We start from the raw sequence: 22530 nt of genomic DNA, 5'->3' as shown, positions 1-22530 counted from the left end.
CAGACCCTTATTTTCAATCAGGTCCCTGGCCATGTTTTTCACACCAGGAAATTTCATATCTGGCAATTCCCGAATTTCGTTTCCTACCAGTTTCTTAAAGGCTCCAATTGCATGAAAGCCTGTTTCTTGGGGATGGAAAGTGGAATTATTTTTAAGATTCGTATGTTTGTATTGCACATTCCCACTTTTGTCTCTTAGGGGATTTACTCTATTATTCGGCCCCTCCCTTTTCATAAAATACTTTTTAAGGTTCAGTTTCCTAGTGAACTTCTCCAGGTCTATATAGGTACCAAATTTGTTGTGTCCCTGTTTGGGGGCGAATTTCAATCCTTCGTCCAATAGTTTTAATTCCTTATTGGACAGGGCAACACCACTCAGGTTGAAGATACCCTTCCCTTCTATTTTCTTCTCTTCTTGGCACTTCCTTCTCCCTCCCCTTGTGCCCCTTCTACTTCTCTTTTTCCTGCTCCATATGTATTTTCTCCCACCCAATCTGTTTGATGATATCTCATCCCCCCCTCTAAAAAAGGTTCAAATTGGTTCTGATGATTGAGGGGGTCATATCGGTTACTTAGGGGTACCTTGTATCCTTGATTTTGAGTGGGATTAGACCCATATTGTTGGCCACCTCGTCCCCTTCCCCTATTGGTTATCCCCCCGTATGGTCTCCAGTTTGCTCTATTTTGAATTGGCCTTGGTCCCATAGGTTGGGGTCCCATTGGGCACTGTGCATTTATTAGATAGGTTGGTCTGGGGTTTTCTCTTGGGGGTGGGCCTCCTCTTCCTCCTCTCCCACCCCCTCCACTTCCCCCACTTCCCGCCTCTGCCCCCTGGTTCCCAGCATCTGGGTTTACTCCCTGGGTCTGCGCTCTATGAATACCTCCATGCTTGTGAGTGCAATTTTCTTTTATTAATAAATAGTTTTTATGTTTTTACGCTATGGCTATTCCGAATATTGTCTTTTGAGGTGTGATGATCCCATGAGAAAGGTTGAAACAAGTGGACGAGAGTGCTCGAGAAGGCAGGGGGTGGCCATATGATAGAGGGCCATCTAATAGAGAGTCAATACGATTTGGTGAGTGCCCACTGCTTGGGATGTGGTGGTGGTGTAATACCAGAGCGGAGACAGTGATCACCAACTGCAGGAGCAAGACAGCACACTTGATTGAAAACTAGGATTGAACTTATGTTTACATGAGAGGAATCTGTTCATGGTAACATTAGTGCGCAGCTTTCTGGAATTTGAAAATGTAAATATTTACCTTTCCAGCGCAGGCGCGGTATCTTCTCTCGGCTCGGAGTTCGGCGGAAATAGCCGATCGCTGTCGGTCCGCTCTACTGCGCAGGCGCAAGTCTCCTGTGCCTGCGTAGTAGAGCGGACCCGACAGAGATGGGCTATTTCCGCCTATCTCCGTGCTGAGAGCCGCAAGAGCGCCCCCGCTGGAGCCAGGGAAGGTAAATATATCAAGCCTTGTCGGGCTTGTTGAGCCAAGATTGCAGGACGCTTTGGGGGAGCCAGCGCTGAAATTCCCTGCAGCTACAGGGATTGGGGAAGCCTCATTGGGACCCTGAGGCTTCCCCCTCCCGAGGTAAGTACCCCCAGGGGACGTTTTTTTTGTTACAAAGTCTATTAAAGGTTTAACAGAGTAACCAAGTAGCTCGGGGTGACCCAAACAACTAGGAAAGTATAGGGGACTTAGAGACAGAAAAGCCCTCCTAATAAAGCTATAGGCGTGCTATACACTAGCGGTTCTGGATGCAAGCCTGGCTTCAGGGGCATCCTGTGTAATAAAACCCTAACTGTCCCTGCATTATCCTCCTGTCCCTGTGTCCCATGTGTTTTGGCTACTGCGCATGTGTAGCCGTTGGGACAGGAGGAGGAGGGGGCCAGGGAGTGCATGCGGCGGGCAGGTGCGTGCGCGCGCTGACATGCGGCGGTGAGAGTGACCTAGAGCCCGTTTTTAAATGGGCTTGGTCTACTAGTAAATAATTTGCATATTCAGTAGTGATGCATTGTGGGTAACCACATATGTTCACTTAAAGCTGAGTTATCACATTTTAAAATGGCAAATCACACCAAGCATTGCCTTTTAGGTTTGTCACTCATTACAGAATACCCAGAATGCTCGTGGTGACACAGAACAACTAGGAAAGGAAAAAGGGCTAAAAGATCAAAGAGTTTGAAAAGCCTCTTATTAAACAGCAGCGCTGGATATAATTTTGCGGTCTTAAAGTGAAGCAGAGACGAAGCACATTCATGTATTTTACCATATATATCAGTGGGGATATTAGAGAAAACACCTACCCTGCTCTCTGCTTCATCCTTCACTGTTCAGCCTGCTTGTTATCAGCCCTAATAAAATCCCAGACTGAGCATTCAGTCTGGCTTTGCTCAGGAATCATTCTAGCTGAGTCATTCTAGCAGAGCCAGAAAAAGGCAGACTTGGGTTTGAAAAGACATTAGAGAAGACAGACTCAGCTATAATGCGTCCTGAGCAAAGCCAGACTGAATGCTCAGTCGGGGGTTTTATCAGGGCTGATAACAAGCAGGCTGAGCAGTGAAGGATGAAACAGAGAGCAGGAGTAGGTGTTTTCTCTAATGTTCCCACTGATATATATGTTAAAATACATGAGGTTGCTTCGTCTCTGGTTCACTTTAAGCCCCTTCCACACTTCAAACAGTTTGTTGTGGTGCAATTCTTCTACAATTGCACCGCATCAGTAGATAAAGGTCGCACCACACCTTACCGCTGCAGTGTAACCATACAGTGAAGCAATGAACGTATATGCCTCACTTCTGAGTTTACTGCGCATTTGACGCATAGATTCTCTTGCGTTGTCACGACAGGACCCGCTGCACCTCATTAAATGTAATAGCCCCATAGGGCAGCTTCTGTGATGGGATGCACCATTTTTGTGCGATACAACAAGCATGCATCAGAACAGGTGTTTTTGACATTGTCAGATCTGAGGAGATTAGCTGCATGCTTGTTTCTGGTGTTATTCAGAAACTACTGCAGCCAAATAGATCAGTTGTGCTGCCTGGTGTCTAGTATTGTTTAAAAGGAAGTAAATATGTCATCCTCCATATTCTTCTCACTTCAGTTATCCTTTAATTACTGGTGAAGGCTAGTGAGCTGAGCCTCATATCTGGTGGATGGCGCCAAGGGCAAGGACACTAAGGAAGTTTAGGAGAAAGATAGCCAACATTCCCAATTATCCATAATTACTTTCTCATTTTATGCAGTAAATATGTGCTGTATTTCTATGAGAAATTGCATACATTGGGCTTATTTCACTAAGACAAATAGCATGCCTTATCCGAGTTAACATGCTTTATCAAAGTTAACACGCCTTATCAGAGCATAGCGAGCACTGCAAACCCGCAGGGGCTCAGGGCAGGACGAATGGATTGCCAGTTAGCAGGCATAAGTTTGTAGAGCTCAGTATGCTACTCTGATAAGGCGCGTTAACTATGATGAGGCGTGCTATCTCTGATAAGGCGTGTTATCTCTGATAAGACAGGTTACCTCGGATAAGGCATGCTATTAGTGTTAGTGAATCAAGCCCATTGTGAGATATTATGACCAAGAACATTAAGTAAAAATGAAGTTAGAACAGACTTCCACAAATAATGTCAGAGGCCAACCAGATCAGAGGAGCTGCTTTCCCCGTGTATCATGGCATATATATATATATATTAGTATATGTATGTATATGTATTAGTATGTATATATATATATATGTGTGTGTGTGTGTGTGTGTGAAAAACTATTTGCATAACATTTATGTGTGACCAACATGCAAAAGAATAAGAAATCAGGAAGGGGGCAAATAGTTTTTTCACACCACTGTAAATGTATATGCATATGTGTATGTATATGTGTGTGTATGTATATATATATCTATATCTCTATGTATGTATGTATGTGTGTGTGTATATATGTACATGTGTATATATGTACATATGTATATGTGTGTATATATATGTACATATGTATATATGTACATATGTATATGTATGTATATATGTATATGTGTGTATATATGTGTGTATGTATGTACATATGTATATGTGTGTATGTATGTACATATGTATATGTGTGTATGTATGTGGGGAGGCTGCAACGACTGCAAAGCGGCTCATTGCGGACTAGCTGGCCGGGGATCGTGCGCTGGATGCGTGCGCATCCGCCGGCAATAGGCTCCGCCCACCAGCGACGTCAACCCACCGGCCAATTAGCAGCCCCCGATCTGCCGCGACACCCTCAGATCCTCCCCAGACCCCCCCCCCCCCCAGTGTACTGTATACATCTATTCTCCCCTGTAATCACCCACTGATCGCCTATCAATCACCCCCTGTCACCACCTGTCACTGCCACCCATCAGATCAGACCCTAACCTGCCCCTTGCGGGCACCCAATTACCCGCCACAACCTCAGATAGCCCGCAGACCCGCCCATCAGATCACCTCCCAAGTGCATTGCTTGCATATATTCTCCCCTGTAATCACCTACTGATCATCTATCAATCACACCGTCACCCCCTGTCACCACCTGTCACTGCTACCCATCAGATCAGACCCTCATCTGCCCCTTGCCGGCACCCAATCACCCGCCCACACCCTCAGAATGCCCTCAGACCCCAGCCCTGATCACCTCGCCAGTGCATTGCTTGCATCTATTCTCTCCTTTAATCACACCCTGATCACCTATCAATCACCCCGTCACCCCCTGTCATCACCTGTCACTGCTACCCATCAGATCAGACCCTAAACTGCCCCCTGCGGGCACCCAAATACCCGCCCACACCCTGAGATCACCCTCAGACCACGCCTAAACACCTCTCCAGCGCATTATTTACATCTGTTCTCCCCTCTAATCACCCACTGATCACCCATCAATCACCCCCTGTCACTGCTACCTATCAGATCAGACCCTCATCTGCACCTTTACGGGCACCCAATCACCCGCCCACACCCTCAAATCGCCCTCAGACACCTGATCACCTCCCCAGTGCATTGCTTGCATCTATTCCCCCGCTCTAATCACACCTTGAGACAACCAGCAATCACCTCCTGTCACCACCTGTCATCCCCTAGCACACCTACCCATCAGATCAGGCCCTAATTTGCCCGGTGTGGGCTCCTGATCACTCGGCCAAACCCTCAGATCCCCCTCAGAACCCCTTCCGATCACCTCCCCAGTGCATTGATTGCATCTATTCTCCCCTCTAATCACCCCCTGAGACACCCATCAATCACCTCCTGTCACCCTCTAGCCTGCCTATCCATCAGATCAGACCCTAATCTGCCCCCTGCGGGCTTCTGATCACCTGGCCAAACCCTCACCCGCCCCACCGCAGTGACAGAATTTTTTTTCCCTGATCACTGCTGGTCTCTATGACTTAATTGTGGCTGAGACTAACTGTTATGCCACACAATACGCAACCGCCAATCCAAGAAGCTACCATGCCCAGCCTTTTCGGTGGAAACCACTCCAAGTTTCCGAACGTAACATTTTTGGGGGCCTTCTCCTTAACATGGGTCTAGTCAAAAAGAATGTATTGCGGTCTTATTGGTCTACGCACCCAATACATCACATGCCCATGTTCTCTGCTGCCATGTCCAGGTCACAATTTGAGAACATCCTGCAATTCCTGCACTTCAGTGCCAATACAGTGCTCATCTAAGAGGCCACCCTGCTTATGACCGGTTCCACAAAATTCGGCCTCTCATAGACCACCTGTCATCAAAATTTGCAGATGCTTATACCCCTGAACAGTCATTTTGAGGCATTTGGTTTTCAGACTACTCCTCACGGTTTTGGGCCCCTAAAATGCCAGGGCCGTATAGGAACCCCACCAAGTGACCCCATTTTAGAAAGAAGACACCCCAAGGTATTCCGTTAGGCGTATGATGAGTTCATAGAAGATTTTGTTTTTTGTCACAAGTTAGTGGAAAATAACACTTTGTGAAAAAAAAACAATAAAAATCAATTTACGCTAACTTGTGACAAAAAATAAAATCTTCTATGAACTCACCATACTCCTAACGGAATGCCTTGGGGTGTCTTTCTAAAATGGGGTCATTTGTGGGGTTCCTATACTGCCCTGGCATTTTAGGGGCCCTAAAGCGTGAGGAGTAGTCTAGAAACCAAATGCCTCAAAATGACCTATGAAATCCTAAAGGTACTCATAGGGCGTTGGGTCCCTTAGCGCACCTAGGCTGCAAAAAAGTGTCACATGTGGTATCTCCGTACTTGGGAGAAATAGTATAATGTGTTTTGGGGTGTATTTTTACACATACCCATGCTGGGTGGGAGAAATCTCTCTGCAAATTGACAATTGTGTGTGAAAAAAACATCAAAAATATTCTCCCACCCAGCATGGGTATGTGTAAACATACACCCCAAAACACATTATACTATTTCTCCCAAGTACGGAGATACCACATGTGTGACTCCTTTTTGCAGCCTAGGTGCACTAAGGGGCCCAAAGTCCTATGAGCACCTTTAGGCTTTACAGGGATGTTTACAATTTAGCACCCCCCAAAATGCCAGGACAGTAAACACACCCCACAAATGACCCCATTGTGGAAAGTAGACACCCCAAAGTATTTAGAGAGGGGCAAGTTAGCAGAAATGGAAACCTTTTTTTTTGTTTGTTTTTTGTTGTTTTTTCAAAGTGTCATTTTCCGCTAACTTGTGACAAAAAATAAAATCTTCTATGAACTCACCATGCCTCTTAGTGAATACTTTGGGATGTCTTCTTTCCAAAATTGGGTCATTTGGGGGGTATTTATACTATCCTGGAATTTTAGCACCTCATGAAACACGACAGGTGCTCAGAAAAGTCAGAGATGCTTCAAAAATGGGAAAATTCACTTTTGGCACCATAGTTTGTAAACGCTATAACTTTTACCAAACCAATAAATATACACTGATTTATTTTTTTTTTATCAAAGACATGTAGCACAATAAATTTGGACAAAAATGTATACAGAAATTTTACTTTATTTGACAAATTTTTATCACAGAATGTTAAAAAAATCTAAAAAATGTCTTTTTTGATGAATATAATAAAAACTAAAATCGCAGCAGCAATCAAATAGCACCAAAAGAAAGCTGTATTAGTGACAAGAAAAGGAGGTAAAATTCATTTAGATAGTAGGTTGTATGACCGAGCAATAAACCCTTAAAGCTGCAGTGGTCTGAATGGAAAAAAAAGACTCTGGTCCTTAAGGGGTTAAAAGACTGTGGTCCTTATGTGGTTAAACACTTCTTTATTAGCAAATAAGGGGGGATTAAAAACACTTGAAGCCAACTGAAAGAAAGCACTGTGCTGTTTTCTGAATACAGAGCTAGAGTGGACGCAGCACTGGTAGCACAGCATGAGAGTCACAAAGCTTCTGTTGAAGTGAAACCTGTAACAGGAACCATGAGTTCTGAAAAGTTAAGCATAAGCAATTCAAGAGATTGTAACTTTACAGGGGAGAAAGTTAATTCCATTTCAAAGGTCATTGGACTGTTCACGCAAGTAACAACTGAGTTAACAGTATATTGAAGTAACACACCGATGAATAATGTCCTGGAAGTAAAGAATTGTGTATAAACAATTGCTGGACTAGATACAGTAGTTCCAAAGGCCTCAGTGGTGTGCTTCGGTGGTGGGTTCACATTCTAATACGCTCCAAATAAGGCAGTAGATGAGATTTGCATAGACTAGAGCCTGGTGGTATCAGACTGCAAAAGCCTTGAAGAGATAGTGTATGAATGCTTGAGGAGCGCTCACTCAAGTGTTCTTAGTAGCAGTAGAGTATTGTCCCGTGTTAGCCATCAGTAAAAGCAAGAAGTTTTGAATCAGGATGATACCATTTATTGGCTAAGTTAAAAAAAAAATGAGTAAGCTTTCGCTATTCTGCCTTCATCAGACGGGAATCCTGTATGCTGACAAAATGTTACAGCACACAGCTTTAGACATGCAACCTCAAGAGGGGATACATAGATTTTTGGGGAAACTTAAATGTCATTAAAGTGGACCCAAACCAAATTTTTTTTAATTCAAAATATTTAGTTGCACCACTCTTGCACATACAAAGATAAATAAACACTCCTTCAAGCCTATGAGCATTTCAGTGCATGCTTTTCACCCTTCTCTTTCAATAACTAGGGTTAAACAGGTGGCAGCCATTAGCAATTCCTCCATTGCTGAACACCACCTACACCACTTTGCGGGATTCTGTCCCGGCAATATGAAAGGAAGGGAGGGGTTTCTCCAATATATGTAAAATATTTTATATTTGTCATCATGCAGCTGAAAAAAAGGCTGGTATTTATTATTATAAATTAGAAAATAGATTTTATTTCTGAAATCTTGTATTTTTAATTTGGGTCCACTTTAAGATGCCTTGATTGAATTAAGAGTTACAGATTGCCCAGCAAGCTCATGGTGATCCAGAACTCCTAGGCGTGTGTAATGGGCTGAAAGAGATCAAAAAGCCTCCGTACTAAAATGCTATGTAAAACAGAAGATATTGGAGATTATTCAGGTTGGAGTGAGCTTTGAGGTGTCCCACAGTGCATCACTGCTGCATATCCAAATAATCTCTTTGTTGTCTCTGATAGCTAAACACACCTCCAGAACCGCTGGAATGCAATGATGTGTCAGATTATTAATATTACAGAGCTAAACTAATCCAACATTCATACAGACTGTAATTGAAACAAAACATGCAAATAGGCTCTTGAGAGGATGTTAGCTGATTTATGTCAGACAGATAAGAACCTTTGTTTATGCAATCTTCACATAAGTGAGACTCTGTGGCACAGAGGCATCGTAAATTCCGAGTTCAAGAGTTGGCTACAAGCAGAATGGATGCAGTTTGTCTAGGCTAAAAAATACTTAAGACATTAAATATATACAATAATTCAAAAACATTTGAAAAAGTGCTTTTCTCCCATAAAACGCATCATCAACCTCATACCAATGTAAGAAAGGAACAAAAGTGTATAGGGACTGCAATATCCAATTCGGAATTGTTAATTGTGTACCTGTGTCTGTTCATACGTTTACGAGAGTTTGTCCAGTTTTTCCCAAATATGTTCCTTTGGGACCTTTTGCACACATGATCAGATATACCCAATTAGTAAAATCACAGAGAAAGGTGCCTTTTACTCTGTATTCCTGTTGTGTACCTGATATTGATCTGTCAGTGGAGTAGATGTGTCTGCAGGTCTCACAACTTTTTTGTTGGCAGGGTGATGTTCCATACTGTTGTAGCCTATTCGAACAACTCCTAACAATTATCTGTTTTAGATTGGGTGGCTGTCGATATGCCAAGAGGGGATGTCACAGGAATATCTTTCTCAGTCTGTAATCTGTGTGTAAAATGTAATTAAGTTCCTTTGTAGTCCTTAAGATTTCCAGGTGTGAGTTGTAGGTGACAACCAGTTGGATACGGCCCTCTTACTGGTTTTGTAATATTTCGGGAGCTGAGTCCTAGGGATGATGTTGCTTTTCCTGATTTGGGCCTCAGTCATAAGAGGACTGTAATTTGATCCTCCCTGTGTCACATGACTGCCTATGGCAGATAAGCCTGTTTGAAAGCAAAGGCTGTAAACAATATGTCTGTTTCCATAAATCAGGAAGTAGAAACGGTGCAGATTTATTTTAGAATTTGTATCAGCTGTAACAAAGAAATGTTTTTTGTTTGAAGATCATGATGCTGTTGTGTATCTTTTAGAGCAGATATGAGGTTCGAGGTAAGGTCCACTTTAAAGTAATCCAAGTGTTCACTCTGTCAGTAGAGATCCGGTTGCATCATATAGTTTGGCTGTAAATTACCATATTTTTCACACTATAATGTTTAGAGGGCAAAAACCAGGGTAAAAATAATATATAAACCCTGAAACCATATTTTGCTATCTAAACAATGTTGCCATTATTTCTAAAGTTTCCCCTCTCTGCAAATATATTTTCTCCTCTGCATCACATGAAGCCAGTCATTTGTTTCCATTTGTTTGTTTCCTAATAATTAACCAAGTGTTTGTAGGATGGGCTTAAACTTTTGTGGGCGAAGTTAAGTCTCATTGTGAAACCTATTTTGACTGTCTTGCCTCATTCCCACCCCTCTACTCTTTGAGTATTATATAGTGGACAAGGGAGTGTTACACGCAAAAGTAGGGTTGATGTTTCAGAGTATTATGAGCTCCTGGAGTGAACAAACCTTTGCTCTAACTTTGTGTTCACTGCTATAGTAAGTGGTAGTCTGTGTCACTAATGCTTTTGTTTATTAACATTTTGTGTGTTAATTGATTAATTAACTGATTCATTTTGCATAACCCATGCATGCATCTTTATGTTTTGGTAATTGACAGCTGATTACAGTAGCTAACTGTCTTATATATAATTATTATTATTATGTATTCTATATTTTTTTTTTGGGGGGGGGGGGGGGGGGACTATCCACGTTTTATTTTTTTTTTTATTTTTATTTTATTTTTTTACATGGGTTCTATATACTGCAAGTATTAGTGGCACACTTTTTTTAGCTTGATAATTTTTGTTTTATATGCAAATGAAGCACCTGCATTCCATAATGCTCTTATCAAAAATTGGTAAGAGTGGAGTGTCGGAGTATGTTGCCAGTTATTGGAATTGTCAAGGTGCTGAAGAAGAGCAGTGGAGCCTCTTGCTGTCCGGATAATTACTCTTGCATCAAGGTGTGAGAGTTTCTGGCCACTCACATGGCAACTAAAAGAGAAAAGGGAGACTGTTGCTTAGGGTGCTAAGTACAGAAAATACATGTTCCTGTAAGTATTAGGAATACTTAGCTGGCTGCAAATTGAACTAGGAAGGTAATATTTGCCTAATTAAACTGCAAAGAAGTGTATGCATCGCCAATCTGTTTATAGCATTTTTAAACAAAGTGAGATTTATCTGTTTTTGTTGGTGGTTTTGGTGCTAGGTTATGTTGTAAATATTATGGTGTAATTCATTAAGGGCCCACTTGTACCAAAGGTTTTTGTTTTGTTTTGTTTTTTCATATATGTGCATTCAGGGATGTATTAAATCTCTTAGCCTATGTTAGTAGGCGGATTTTCATCAAGTGTTGGTTAATGTTTGCATTAAAAAAAAAAAACTTCAATTGTTTTGTTTTTGTTTTTTTCTTTTTTTTGTTGTTGCTTTTATTTTTCAATGACACTTGTGATTTTTATTGAAATACGCTGTGCTTTCACTGTGGTTACTAGCATGTAATACTGACATACATGCATACTGCAATGTAAGATGCGCATGTGAAACCATGAAAATGCAAACACTATATGCTTTACATAGAAAAATAACCTTAGGGATACATTTGTATTCTGACCTATTATTAGTATCAGGGACATTTAAAAATGTAGGTGACTAGGTATTTGACGTTATAAGCTCAGGGTAGCGTGAAACCTTGTTTAGTTATGAGTTAGTCTTATGTATTAGTTACAGCAATTGTGTGTTATGGGTTACTTGCTCACTTCAGAAAAGTGCTTTTCAATGCAGAAATTCTGTCATATCCCTCCTCGTTATTAGAATGTGTTGGTTATAAGAGTTTCAGTTCAGCAATAGAGCACAGGCTCTGAATCTATGGAACGAGTTCCCTGGAAGGCAAGGGGGAGGGGGGGTTATAACAGCGTTCATAGAAAAGATCTTAAGACGTTCTTTACACTTTTTTTTTTTTTTAGTAGAATGGAATGTTTGGAGTACTTTAACATACTTACACATACACCTGGTGAGAAGGATTAATAATTGAATATACAGTATGTCAAGGTGCACTTGAGAGGTCGAAGGACCACTATCACAAAAAAATGTAAAATACAAGTAAACAAATATGACATGCATTTCTCCCTGAGTAAATTGCACTATTTATTACTTTTTCCCTGTGTTGCTGTCACTTACAGTAAGTAGTAACCTGCAATAAGTAGAAAAAAAACCTAACAATTCTGACTGTTTTGGACAATTCCATCTTCTCATGAGGGATTCTTAGGACTTTGTATTATTCTTTACAAATGCACTACCTGGAAAGGACCTTTACAAAGTTGACGTCTTCCTACTCATTTACACATTACAATAGAATCTCATTCTAGTAAACCTCGGGCTATAGTAAACTCACTCTGCAGGTCCTAGCAAATGTGTCTGTATAAATATACAATGCATGACCAATTCTGATATACTAAACTACTTTTCCTGGTCCCTTGGAGTTTACTATAAAGGGATTCTACTGTATTATGACAGTTAGACTAAGCAACAGCTGAGCGGAGGAGGACACAGGGACACAAGGTAGGGAGTCCCTGACATCCAGGAGGGTCTCCCTGTCTTTGGAACATAAGCAGGGACTTTTTCTCCCCACTTTTCAGGGAGAAAAGTGTGTCTTATATTCCAAAAAATACAGTAAATTCATAACTTAGTCCATAAGAAGTAAGGGTTGTCATCCTGTCAATCCATCTGCTCTCATGCCTTAGAAGTGCTGTTTCATTGTCTGTTCCTTCCCCTGCAAAAACTTCCTACACTATCACAGGTCACTCACATGATTGCATTAAAAAAAAGTTTACCTTTTGGGAGATTCAAATTTAATTTTAGGATCTGCTTGGTGTGCCCTGTACAGTTTAATATAATTACGGTGGTTATTAATGTGAACGATATGGAGGCTGCCATACTGATTTCTTTTAAACCAGTGCCGTCCAACTTCGCGGGCATGGAGGGCCGTTTTTTTCCAGGCCACATGGTGGAGGGCCAGGAGACCCCACCAACAAATCTCCCGCCCCCCCTACACCCCCCCCCCCCCCGGAAAAAAGAAATCTAGCAGCAGTTTTCACCACAAAATGCAATCAGATTGGGAGCAGATTTCTCCACAAAACGCAATCAGATTGGGAGCAGATTTACCCACAAAATGCAATCAGGATTGGCTGCAGATTTACCCACAAAATGCAATCAGGATTGACTGCAGATTTACCCACAAAATGCAATCAGGATTGGCTGCAGATAGACCCACAAAATGCAATCAGGATTGGCTGCAGATTTACCCACAAAATGCAATCAGGATTGGCTGCAGATAGACCCACAAAATGCAATCAGATTGGGAGCAGATTTACCCAACAAAATGCAATCAGGATTGACTGCAGATTTACCCACAAAATGCAATCAGGATTGGCTGCAGATAGACCCACAAAATGCAATCAGATTGGGAGCAGATTTACTCACAAAATGCAATCAGGATTGGGAGCAGATTTACTCACAAAATGCAATCAGGATTGGCTGCAGATTTACCCACAAAATGCAATCAGGATTGGCTGCAGATTTACCTACAAAATGTAGTCAGGATTGGCTGCAGATTTACCAACAAAATGCAATCAGGATTGGCTGCAGATATACCCACAAAATGCAATCAGGATTGGCTGCAGATATACCCACAAAATGCAATCAGGATTGGCAGCAGATATACCCACAAAATGCAATCAGGATTGGCTGCAGATAGACCCACAAAATGCAATCAGGATTGGCTGCAGATATACCCACAGAATGCAATCAGGATTGGCTGCAGATATACCCACAAAATGCAATCAGGATTGGCTGCAGATATACCCACAAAATGGCGTCACATCGGCTGCTATAATGTAAATTTACAGCCCCCCTCTGCTCCGCTCGTTCCCCCACCCCCGTGCTGATGCCGCCTCACCTCAGATCGGCTGCTACATTTTACAGCCCCTCTCCCCTCCGCTCATCCCCCCCCCCCCCCCCACCGTGCTGCTGCTGCCGCCGCTTTACCTCAGGTCGGCTGCTACATTTTACAGCTCCCCTCCGCTAGTTCCCCCCCGTGCTGCCGCCGCCTCACCTCATATCAGCGGCGGGCAAGATATAGCAGCCAGCCAGACCAGCGCATGGCTGCCGCACGGTGAATTAAATGCAGGAAGTGACATCGGTCACGTCCAGCATTTAAAGTCCCCCGTGCGGCTGCCGTGCGCTGGTCTGGCTGGTTCCTATCTCCTGTTTGCCGCCGATCTGAGGTGAGGCGGCGCCAGCACGGGGGGAGCGGAGCGGAGGGGGGGCTGTAAATTAAAATTATAGCAGCCGAGGCATGGGGGAAAAGGTAAAAAAAAAAAAGTCCCCTCAGCTCTGGGGACTCGGGGCTAACACTTCCACAGCAGGGGGGCCGCAGCAGAAGGCCTGGCGGGCTGGATGCGGCCCGCGGGCCGCCAGTTGGACAGCACTGTTTTAAACAATACCAGTTGCCTGGCAATCCTCTTAATCTTTCTGGCATCAGTAGTGTCTGAATCACACAGGCATATGGCTATTCTAGTCAGATTTGAGTCAGAGCACCTGATCTGCATGTTTGTTCATGGTGAGACACAGGATCAAGAGGACAGCCTGGTAACTTGCAACAGGATGTCTATAGAAGAAAAGAGATTTGCTTGTTTTTCTCTAACAAGCTTTCATTTTTACTACAATAAATCTAAAATCTGCTGCTTTATGGGGGCATTCAGGACAGTGGCTACAGTTACTGGTAAATAGTGATGGTCAGTGGCTTGCAAATAGTTCAAATAGATCGAATCTGCTGTATATTGGCGGGAAAATCGTTAGGTGGGGCCCTTTGGAAGAGGTGATAAGCATGCGGATAACAGCTAAGTTAATGGAGACAGACCTCCCAGGCAGCAGCAGTGAGAGTAGAGCAAAAAAGGCTTTCCAGAATACCCAGGCTGTGTTTTCTAACCCCTTGGGTACCTGATTTCAGATATTTTTCACATCAGAAAGCCTGCATAACATTTCTTGAAATTCTTCTAAGCTGTGGCAATTAAATTGTTTAAAAAGACTAAGGGCCTATTTCCACTACACGCAGATTGGACACAGAATGGATGCAGAAAAACTGGCTCCAATGAATGCCTATGGGCCTGTTTCCACAAAACAAATTTTTTTCTGATGCAGATTGTACCATAGGCATTCATTGGAGTAATTTTTTTTGCATCCATTCTGCGTCCAATCTGCGTGTAGTGGAAATTGGCCCTAATAGACAGATTCAGCGCAGATTTAGTTAGTGGGAGATGGAAGGTCCTCAAAAATGATTTTCAGGTACTTGGAGATAAATTTAAAACAAGGACCTCCAAGGTGGTGTTTTCTGAAATACTGCCAGTGCCACGTGCTACATCTGAGAGACAGGGAGCTTAGGGAGTTAAATAAGTGGCTGAGAAATTGGTGTAGGAAGGAAGGGTTTGGGTTCCTGGAGAACTGGGCAGACTTTGCAGTCGGCTACAGGTTCTACAGCAGGGATGGGCTGCACCTTAATGGGGAGGGTGCAGCTACATTGGGGGGAGAAGATGGCTAGACGGTTGGAGGAGATTTTAAACTAGGATCTGGGGGGAGGCGGGAGGATAAAGTCTCAATACGTAGACAAGATGAGGTAAAAAGACAGTGGGAAACTAACATTATGGGGGGTGGAGAGGGGGGTGGGGACAGTGTAAAGATTAAGGAGGTTGGTAAAAATTCAAGTAGCCCATTTCATGTAAACAAAATTGGTAAATGTGGTGGTAAAAATATAAAGTGCATGGTAACCAATGCTCGGAGCCTTGCAAATAAAATAGACAAACTAGAGTTCATTCTGAATGACAAAGGCTATGACATTGTGGGAATAACCGAGACATGGATGGATAAAAGCCATGACTGGATAGCTAATTTTAAAAGGATACAATGTGTTTAGGAGGGATAGAACAGGGGAAAAAGGTGGAGGGGTTTGTCTCTTTGTTAAGAATTCTCTTACAGCTGTCCTCAACGATGAGATGGAGGAAGATTGCGAAGATGTGGTGTCCGTTTGGGTAAATATTCATGGTGGAAATAAAAGTTGCCAATTGCTTATTGGGGTATGCTACAGGCCACCTCTTATTAATGAAGCTGCAGAACTGCGATTACTACAACAGATTGAAAAAGCTGCAAGTAAAAATGAGGTCATAATTATGGGTGACTTTCTCAGACATTGACTGGAGTATTGAGGCTACCCATTCTGGTAAAAGCAGTAAGGACAATTACTTGACTCAAATGGTAACTGAACAAACTAGGGGAATGCGTTACTGGATCTGATCATTTCTAATAGACCAGATAATGTATCAAATGTGCAGGTTCAAGAACATTTGGGAAATAGTGATCACAACATGATAACGTTTGATCTGGTGACTGATAGGCCACGGGGCAGCGGGACCACTAAAACTATGAATTTTAGAAAAGCAAAGTTCAATCAAATTAGGCAGGCACTAAGTTTGGTGAACTGGGATAATGCACTACAAGGGGAAGACACTGAAGGGAAATGGCAAGCTTTTAAACTTATACTCAATCAATATTGTAATATGTATATCCCATATGGAAACAAAATATCTAGGAATAAAAAAAAGGCCTCTATGGATAAATAGAAAGGTTAAAGATAAAATGAAGAGGAAAAAGAATGCCTATAAGGTCTTAAAACAGGAGGGGACTGAGGCTGCACTAAGCAATTATAAGGAGTGCAATAAAAATTGTAAAAAAGAAATTAGGCAGGCAAAGATTGAAGCTGAAAAACAAATTGCTAAGGATATCAAATCTAACCCAAAAAAGTTTTACAAGTACATTAACTGTACAAAAAGAAAGGTTGACTGTATAGGACTCCTAAAGGATGAGGGTGGGATCTCAATGGTGGATGACCAAGGTAAGGCAGAGTTATTAAATGCTTTCTTTGCTTCTGTCTTCACAAAAGAAACAGCACTGTTGCAAACTACAGAGGCGGAAGAGTCTCAATCTTCTAACTGTAATATTAAATACTTAACGCAGGAAGAAGTGAAGGCAAGACTAAATAAATTAAAAATAGACAAGGCACCTGGCCCGGATGGCATGCATCCTTGGGTCCTAAGGGAATTAAGTTCAGTTATAGATAAACCCCTTTATCTTATCTTTTGTGACTCTCTTGCAACTGGCAGAGTCCCAGTGGATTGGCGTACAGCCCACGTTTTCCCATTATTTAAGAAGGGCAAAAAATCAGATCCAGGAAATTATAGACCTGTAAGCTTAACATCAGTTGTATGCAAACTATTTGAGGGGTTATTAAGAGATACTATACATGACTTCATAGTAGAAAATAATCTTATTTCTCAGCATCAACATGGGTTTACTAAAGACAGGTCCTGTTTGACTAACATGCTCAGCTTTTATGAGGTAGTGAATGCTAATATGGATATTGGGAATGCTGTAGATGTGATATACTTGGACTTTGCAAAGGCCTTCGACACTGTTCCCCACAGAAGTCTGGTGCAAAAGTTGAGGATGCAAGGACTGGGGAAGAGTCTGTGTTCATGGATAGGGAACTGGCTAATGGACAGAAAACAAAGAGTTGTGGCCAATGGATCATACTCAAAATGGGAGACTGTTAGCAGTGGGGTCCCACATGGGTCTGTTCTGGGTCCAGTGCTCTTCAATTTATTAATGACCTAGTAGATGCAGTAGTGAGTAATGTTGCTATTTTTGCAGATGATACAAAACTGTGCAGAATCATCAACTCTCAGGAAGATAGTGTCATATTGCAACAGGATCTGGATAGGATGGCTATATGGGCACATACATGGCAGATGAAATTCAATGTTGACAAATGTAAAGTCATGCATTTTGGACGTACTAATGGTCTAGCACCATACAAAATAAATGGGATACAGTTGGGGACATCAAACTTGGAGAAGGACTTAGGAGTACTCATTGACAACAAGTTAAATAATCGTACTCAATGCCAAGCAGCTGCAGCTAAAGCTAACAAAATTTTGGGATGCATTAAAAGGGAAATAAAAACTCGAGATGCTAACATAATATTGCCCCTGTTTAACTCTCTAGTAAGGCCACATCTGGAATATGGAATTCAGTTCTGCGCACCACATTACAAAAAAGATATTGCAGTTTTAGAGCAGGTGCAGAGACGAGCAACAAAATTGATACGTGGGATGGAAGGTCTCACTTATCAAGAAAGGTTAGATAAACTGGGTTTATTTAGTCTAGAGAAAAGACGCCTTAGAGGGGATCTAATTAACATGTATAAAAACATCAGAGGGCAATATAATAGCTTGGCGGATGAGCTTTTTGTCCCTAGGCCTTCTCAAAAGACTAGAGGACATGATCTGCGCATGGAGGAAAAACGTTTTAGCCATTTATTTAGGAAAGGGTTCTTTACAGTAAGAGTGATTAAGAGGTGGAATGCATTGCCACAGGAAGTCGTTATGGCAAACTCTATACCTGCATTTAAAGGGGGCTTAGATGCTTTCCTTGCGTTGAAAGACATCCATGGCTACAATTACTAGGTAATGCCTAATGCTGTTGATCCAGGGATTTTATCTGATTGCCATCTGGAGTCGGGAAGGAAATTTTCCCTTTAGGGGCTAATTGGACCATGCCTTGTAAGGGTTTTTCGCCTTCCTCTGGATCAACAGGGATATGTGAGGGAGCAGGCTGGTGTTGTACTTTATACTGGTTGAACTCGATGGACGTATGTCTTTTTTCAACCAAAATAACTATGTAACTATGTAATTTAGGCAATTAAAAAAAAAAATGCACATCTAAAGGGAAGCTGGGGCTGCCTCTTTTATTGTAAGGCTGTCTCTGCATGGAAAAAATGTATCAACTCAGGCAGCTTCTCATGTTACGCCAGCCTAGTTCGGGAAATCACCGCACTGCTATCGCAACTGTAAACATTTTTATGAATAAGCACACAGAAGTCTAAAATACCGAATGCGGTATTTTCCCGCCTGGATTTTTTTTTACCGAAAACACTTTTTTTATGAATGATAGCCAATGACATTACCTGTGCCTGACATACTTTTTCTTTTTTTTCAAGCAGTTAGTTCCTCCCGCCAAGCATCTCTGAGATAACTGTTTAAATTAGAGGGATGGGGCAGCTGTTCTCAACTGTGCTCTAATTAACAAAACAGGAAGTGGAGTGAAGATGTCTCAGGAATGACACGCCACAGTCATGCAGTAGACTTATATCATCCTGATTCAGAGCCAATCATACAAATACCTTCATACCTCAAAAGACTGCTAGGGTTCAGGAATACTTGTAACACAATTGTCCTTGCGCTTGTGCGAGCACACGGCCAAGCCGCTCGTGTTCGTGCTCCAGTGGTCGGGAGCGTTCTGAGCAGGGGCAGTAGTTCTGTGCCTGTGCAGAATGCTCCAGGCCATGTGAGCGGCAAGGGACAGATAGGCTGCCAGGGACTGCAGTAAGCCCCAGGTAAGTAGGACTTGTTTTTTAGTTTTCCTCTGACATTCCCGAATAGTACATTGCAATGTAATGCAGTATTGTATAGATGCATGCATGTTTGTGTGCGGTTACTGTGTTCCATTCAGCACCAATGCATGCAATTTTGTAGTGTGAATAGGCCTCAAGCATTTCAACAAATAGTGCCCTCAGTCATGTGGAAGGGCCAGTGCACACCAAAAACCTCTAGCAGATCTGCAAAACGCTAGAGGTTCTTGAAGCAGATTTTCAGAGCTATTTTAGGCATGTTTAGAGAAGTTTTCTAAACATGCCTAGCATTTTTGGAGTGTTTTTGTGTAGCAGATTCCATATATTGTTACAGTAAAGCTGTTCCGTAACAGCTTTACTGTAACAATATATGGAACAGCTACTGTAACAAAACACTCTGGAAAACCACTCTGATCTAGCATTTTTCAAAGCAGTTTTTCACTTTCCTATACTTTAACATTGAGGCAGAAACGCCTCAGAAATCTAAAAAATGCTGCAGCCCCGAGCTTGCGTTTGTGGAAAAAACGAACTGCTCTGGTGTGCACCAGCCCATTGAAATGCATTACCCAAGCAGTTTTCAAACCGCTAGCGTTTTTAAAAACACTCCAAAACCGCTCTGGATTGCACCAGCCCAATGAGTTATAGCAAAACAAACCCTGTCCCAACATGGTGGAGTCTCACTTCAGTCTGGTTTAGTCTTCTCCAGCAATATGAAGTTAGGAGTTAGGATGTTTTATAAGGTTTTTAAAAGCATTATGTTGAGAATATACTAAATGACCTTTTATCTTATTTTGAGGCAGTAGTTTTTTTTCTTTAGTATTGTTGATTTAATATTTGTTTTGTTTAAAAGCATTCAAACTGAAAGCATTTTTTCCTGTTTCATCTAGGTAAAATGGCAATGAAGGTACACGAGCATACAAAATTTTGCCTCATTTGTTTACTTACATTTCTTTTTCATGACTGCAACCACTGTCATGGTTACGTACATGATCATACACCAGAGGAAAGCCACATTCACAGTCACAATGACTATCAGATCTCTCAGAAGCCTTATCTTCAGAAAGAGGCCACAGAAACATCCACAAGTGAATCTTCATCACAAGAAGCGGAGCATGAGCAAAAATACTTCATTGAAAAATTATTTGAACGCTATGGGGAAAATGGACGACTTTCATATTATGGACTAGAAAGACTTTTAAACAGTTTGGGCCTTGGTGAGGTAAAAGTAGTGGAGATAGGTCATGAAGATGTTGGACATGATCCAGTTTCTCATTTGGATGCTTTAGATGTTCAAGAAGGAAGGCACGTCCACCTAAATGAACACCACCCCCTTGCATCTTTAGAAAATGAAACTAAAAGTACTGCATCTACTCATGAATGTAAAGACAAAAACACAGTATTGTCTGTGGAACACAAATCACCCCATCGACATCATTTTCATAATCATACTCATAAAAATACAAATCACTCTCATAACATTAGTGACCATAACCACAGTAGTACGATTAGACAACTGGAAAACGCAGGAGAAGTTAACCAGCTAACAAATGGTACAGAGACAGCACATGGTCTACCAGAAAAAAAGACTCACAAACACAAGAAGAGGAAAAAAGGAAGTAAAACCAGTGAACCTGCCATCAACTCTGATGCTGTTTTTGATCAAGGTGAACAAGACAATAAATTTGACCTTGGTCATGACCATGACAATGAAAACGCTCAAAATTTTGAGTCTGAGGAGCACAAACACATTTTGGAAAATAAACAAAGGAATACTCGTAAAAGAGAAGCTCCCAGTGACCACACTGACATGCGAGAGCACCTGTTTTCACAGCTTCACAAGCAACACAATGAAGAAATGCATGAACATGATGAGGTAAGAAATGAGTTTGGGACACTATAGATTAAAGTGGCTCTCCTAGTAAATGCTGTGGAAATTTTTGCAAGGAGGACATGACAATAAAAACCACAAAGTGCTTATAAAATGCTCTTAAGGCCAGTGCACACCAAAAAGCGCTAGCATAATCTCAAACGCTCAGCGCTTTTAAAAGTGATTTTTCAGACTGATTCTAGGCATATGCCTAGTAATTTTTTTTTTCTTTTTCAATCACGCCTAGCGATTTTTGGTGTGGCGTTTTTTTAATTTTTTTGTTACAATAGAGACTGATTTTCCACTCTCCTATCGCCTCAGAAATCAGCAGAAATGCTGCAGGACCCACGTTTGCGTTTTGGAAATAATCACATCGTTCTGGTGTGATCCACCCCATTCTAATACATTAGCCACACGCTTTTTAAAGAGCTATCATTTTTTTAAAGCGCTCAGAAGCGTTCTTGGTGTGCACCAGCCCAAAATCTGTCCAGTCTGAGTTAAGCTTTAAAGGGTACTTATAAACAAACTAAAAAATATATGAATTCTTACCTCAGAGGCTTCCCTCATCCTGCTTAACTGTACCAATTCAGCCCTGGGACCCTCTGAATATATTTGACAAGCTTGTTGAATATGCTCTCATGGCCATGCACCCATCTGTGTATAAGCACATTTTCTCAGAGGAAAAAGTAATGGGCGGTACTTGCGCCTGCGCTGTGTGGCTGTGCTCATGCACGGACAGGAGCACGACTACAAAAAAGAATAGGGTCTCGGCAAGCATTGATGGGGTGGATGAGAGTCAGTGAATCCTCTGTATCATCCAGAGGCCTCCCTCAACTAAGGTAAGTATCTGTCTTTATTTTTTGTTGTTTTCCCACAGGTTTGCTTTAAATATATTGAACAGAGGCTGTGTACATTATAAATTATTAATCTGCATATAATGTATGCTAGATATTGCCATCTGATTAAAACAGACACACATGGTAAGTACTATTCAACCATACAGGATCTTCTCAAAAAATTAGCATATTGTGATAAAGTTCATTATTTTCTGTAATGTACTGATAAACATTAGACTTTCATATATTTTAGATTCATTACACTACAACTGAAGTAGTTCGAGCCTTTTGTTGTTTTAATATTGATGATTTTGGCATACAGCTCATGAAAACTCAAAATTCCTATCTCAAAAAATTTGCATATTTCATCCGACCAATAAAAGAAAAGTGTTTTTAAAACAAAAAAAGTCAACCTTCAAATAATTATGTTCAGTTATGCACTCAATACTTGGTCGGGAATCCTTTTGCAGAAATGACTGCTTCAATGCGGCGTGGCATGGAGGCAATCAGCCTGTGGCACTGCTCAGGTGTTATAGAGGCCCAGGATGCCTCGA

The 22530-nt window shown here is 41.7% G+C and overlaps 1 protein-coding gene across 2 annotated transcripts in view; it reads left to right on the top strand.

Moving 5' to 3' along the window:
* Nucleotides 1–22530, top strand: part of SLC39A10 (solute carrier family 39 member 10) — a 173859-nt gene that overhangs the window by 25997 nt on the left and 125332 nt on the right. Inside the window, exons 1-2 of one of the 2 annotated variants that reach the window (XM_068244851.1) lie at nt 10181–10255; nt 20161–21146. In XM_068244851.1, the coding sequence (XP_068100952.1) occupies nt 20166–21146 (981 nt within the window). In that variant the 5' untranslated portion in view covers nt 10181–10255; nt 20161–20165. Of the gene's footprint in view, nt 1–10180; nt 10256–20160; nt 21147–22530 lie in introns of those variants that run through there. The other variant, XM_068244850.1, reaches the window with a different exon arrangement.

The sequence above is a fragment of the Hyperolius riggenbachi genome, chromosome 7 (genome assembly GCF_040937935.1).
Source record: "Hyperolius riggenbachi isolate aHypRig1 chromosome 7, aHypRig1.pri, whole genome shotgun sequence".
Lineage (NCBI taxonomy): Eukaryota > Metazoa > Chordata > Amphibia > Anura > Hyperoliidae > Hyperolius > Hyperolius riggenbachi.
This window is presented reverse-complemented; position numbering and strand designations above follow the sequence as displayed.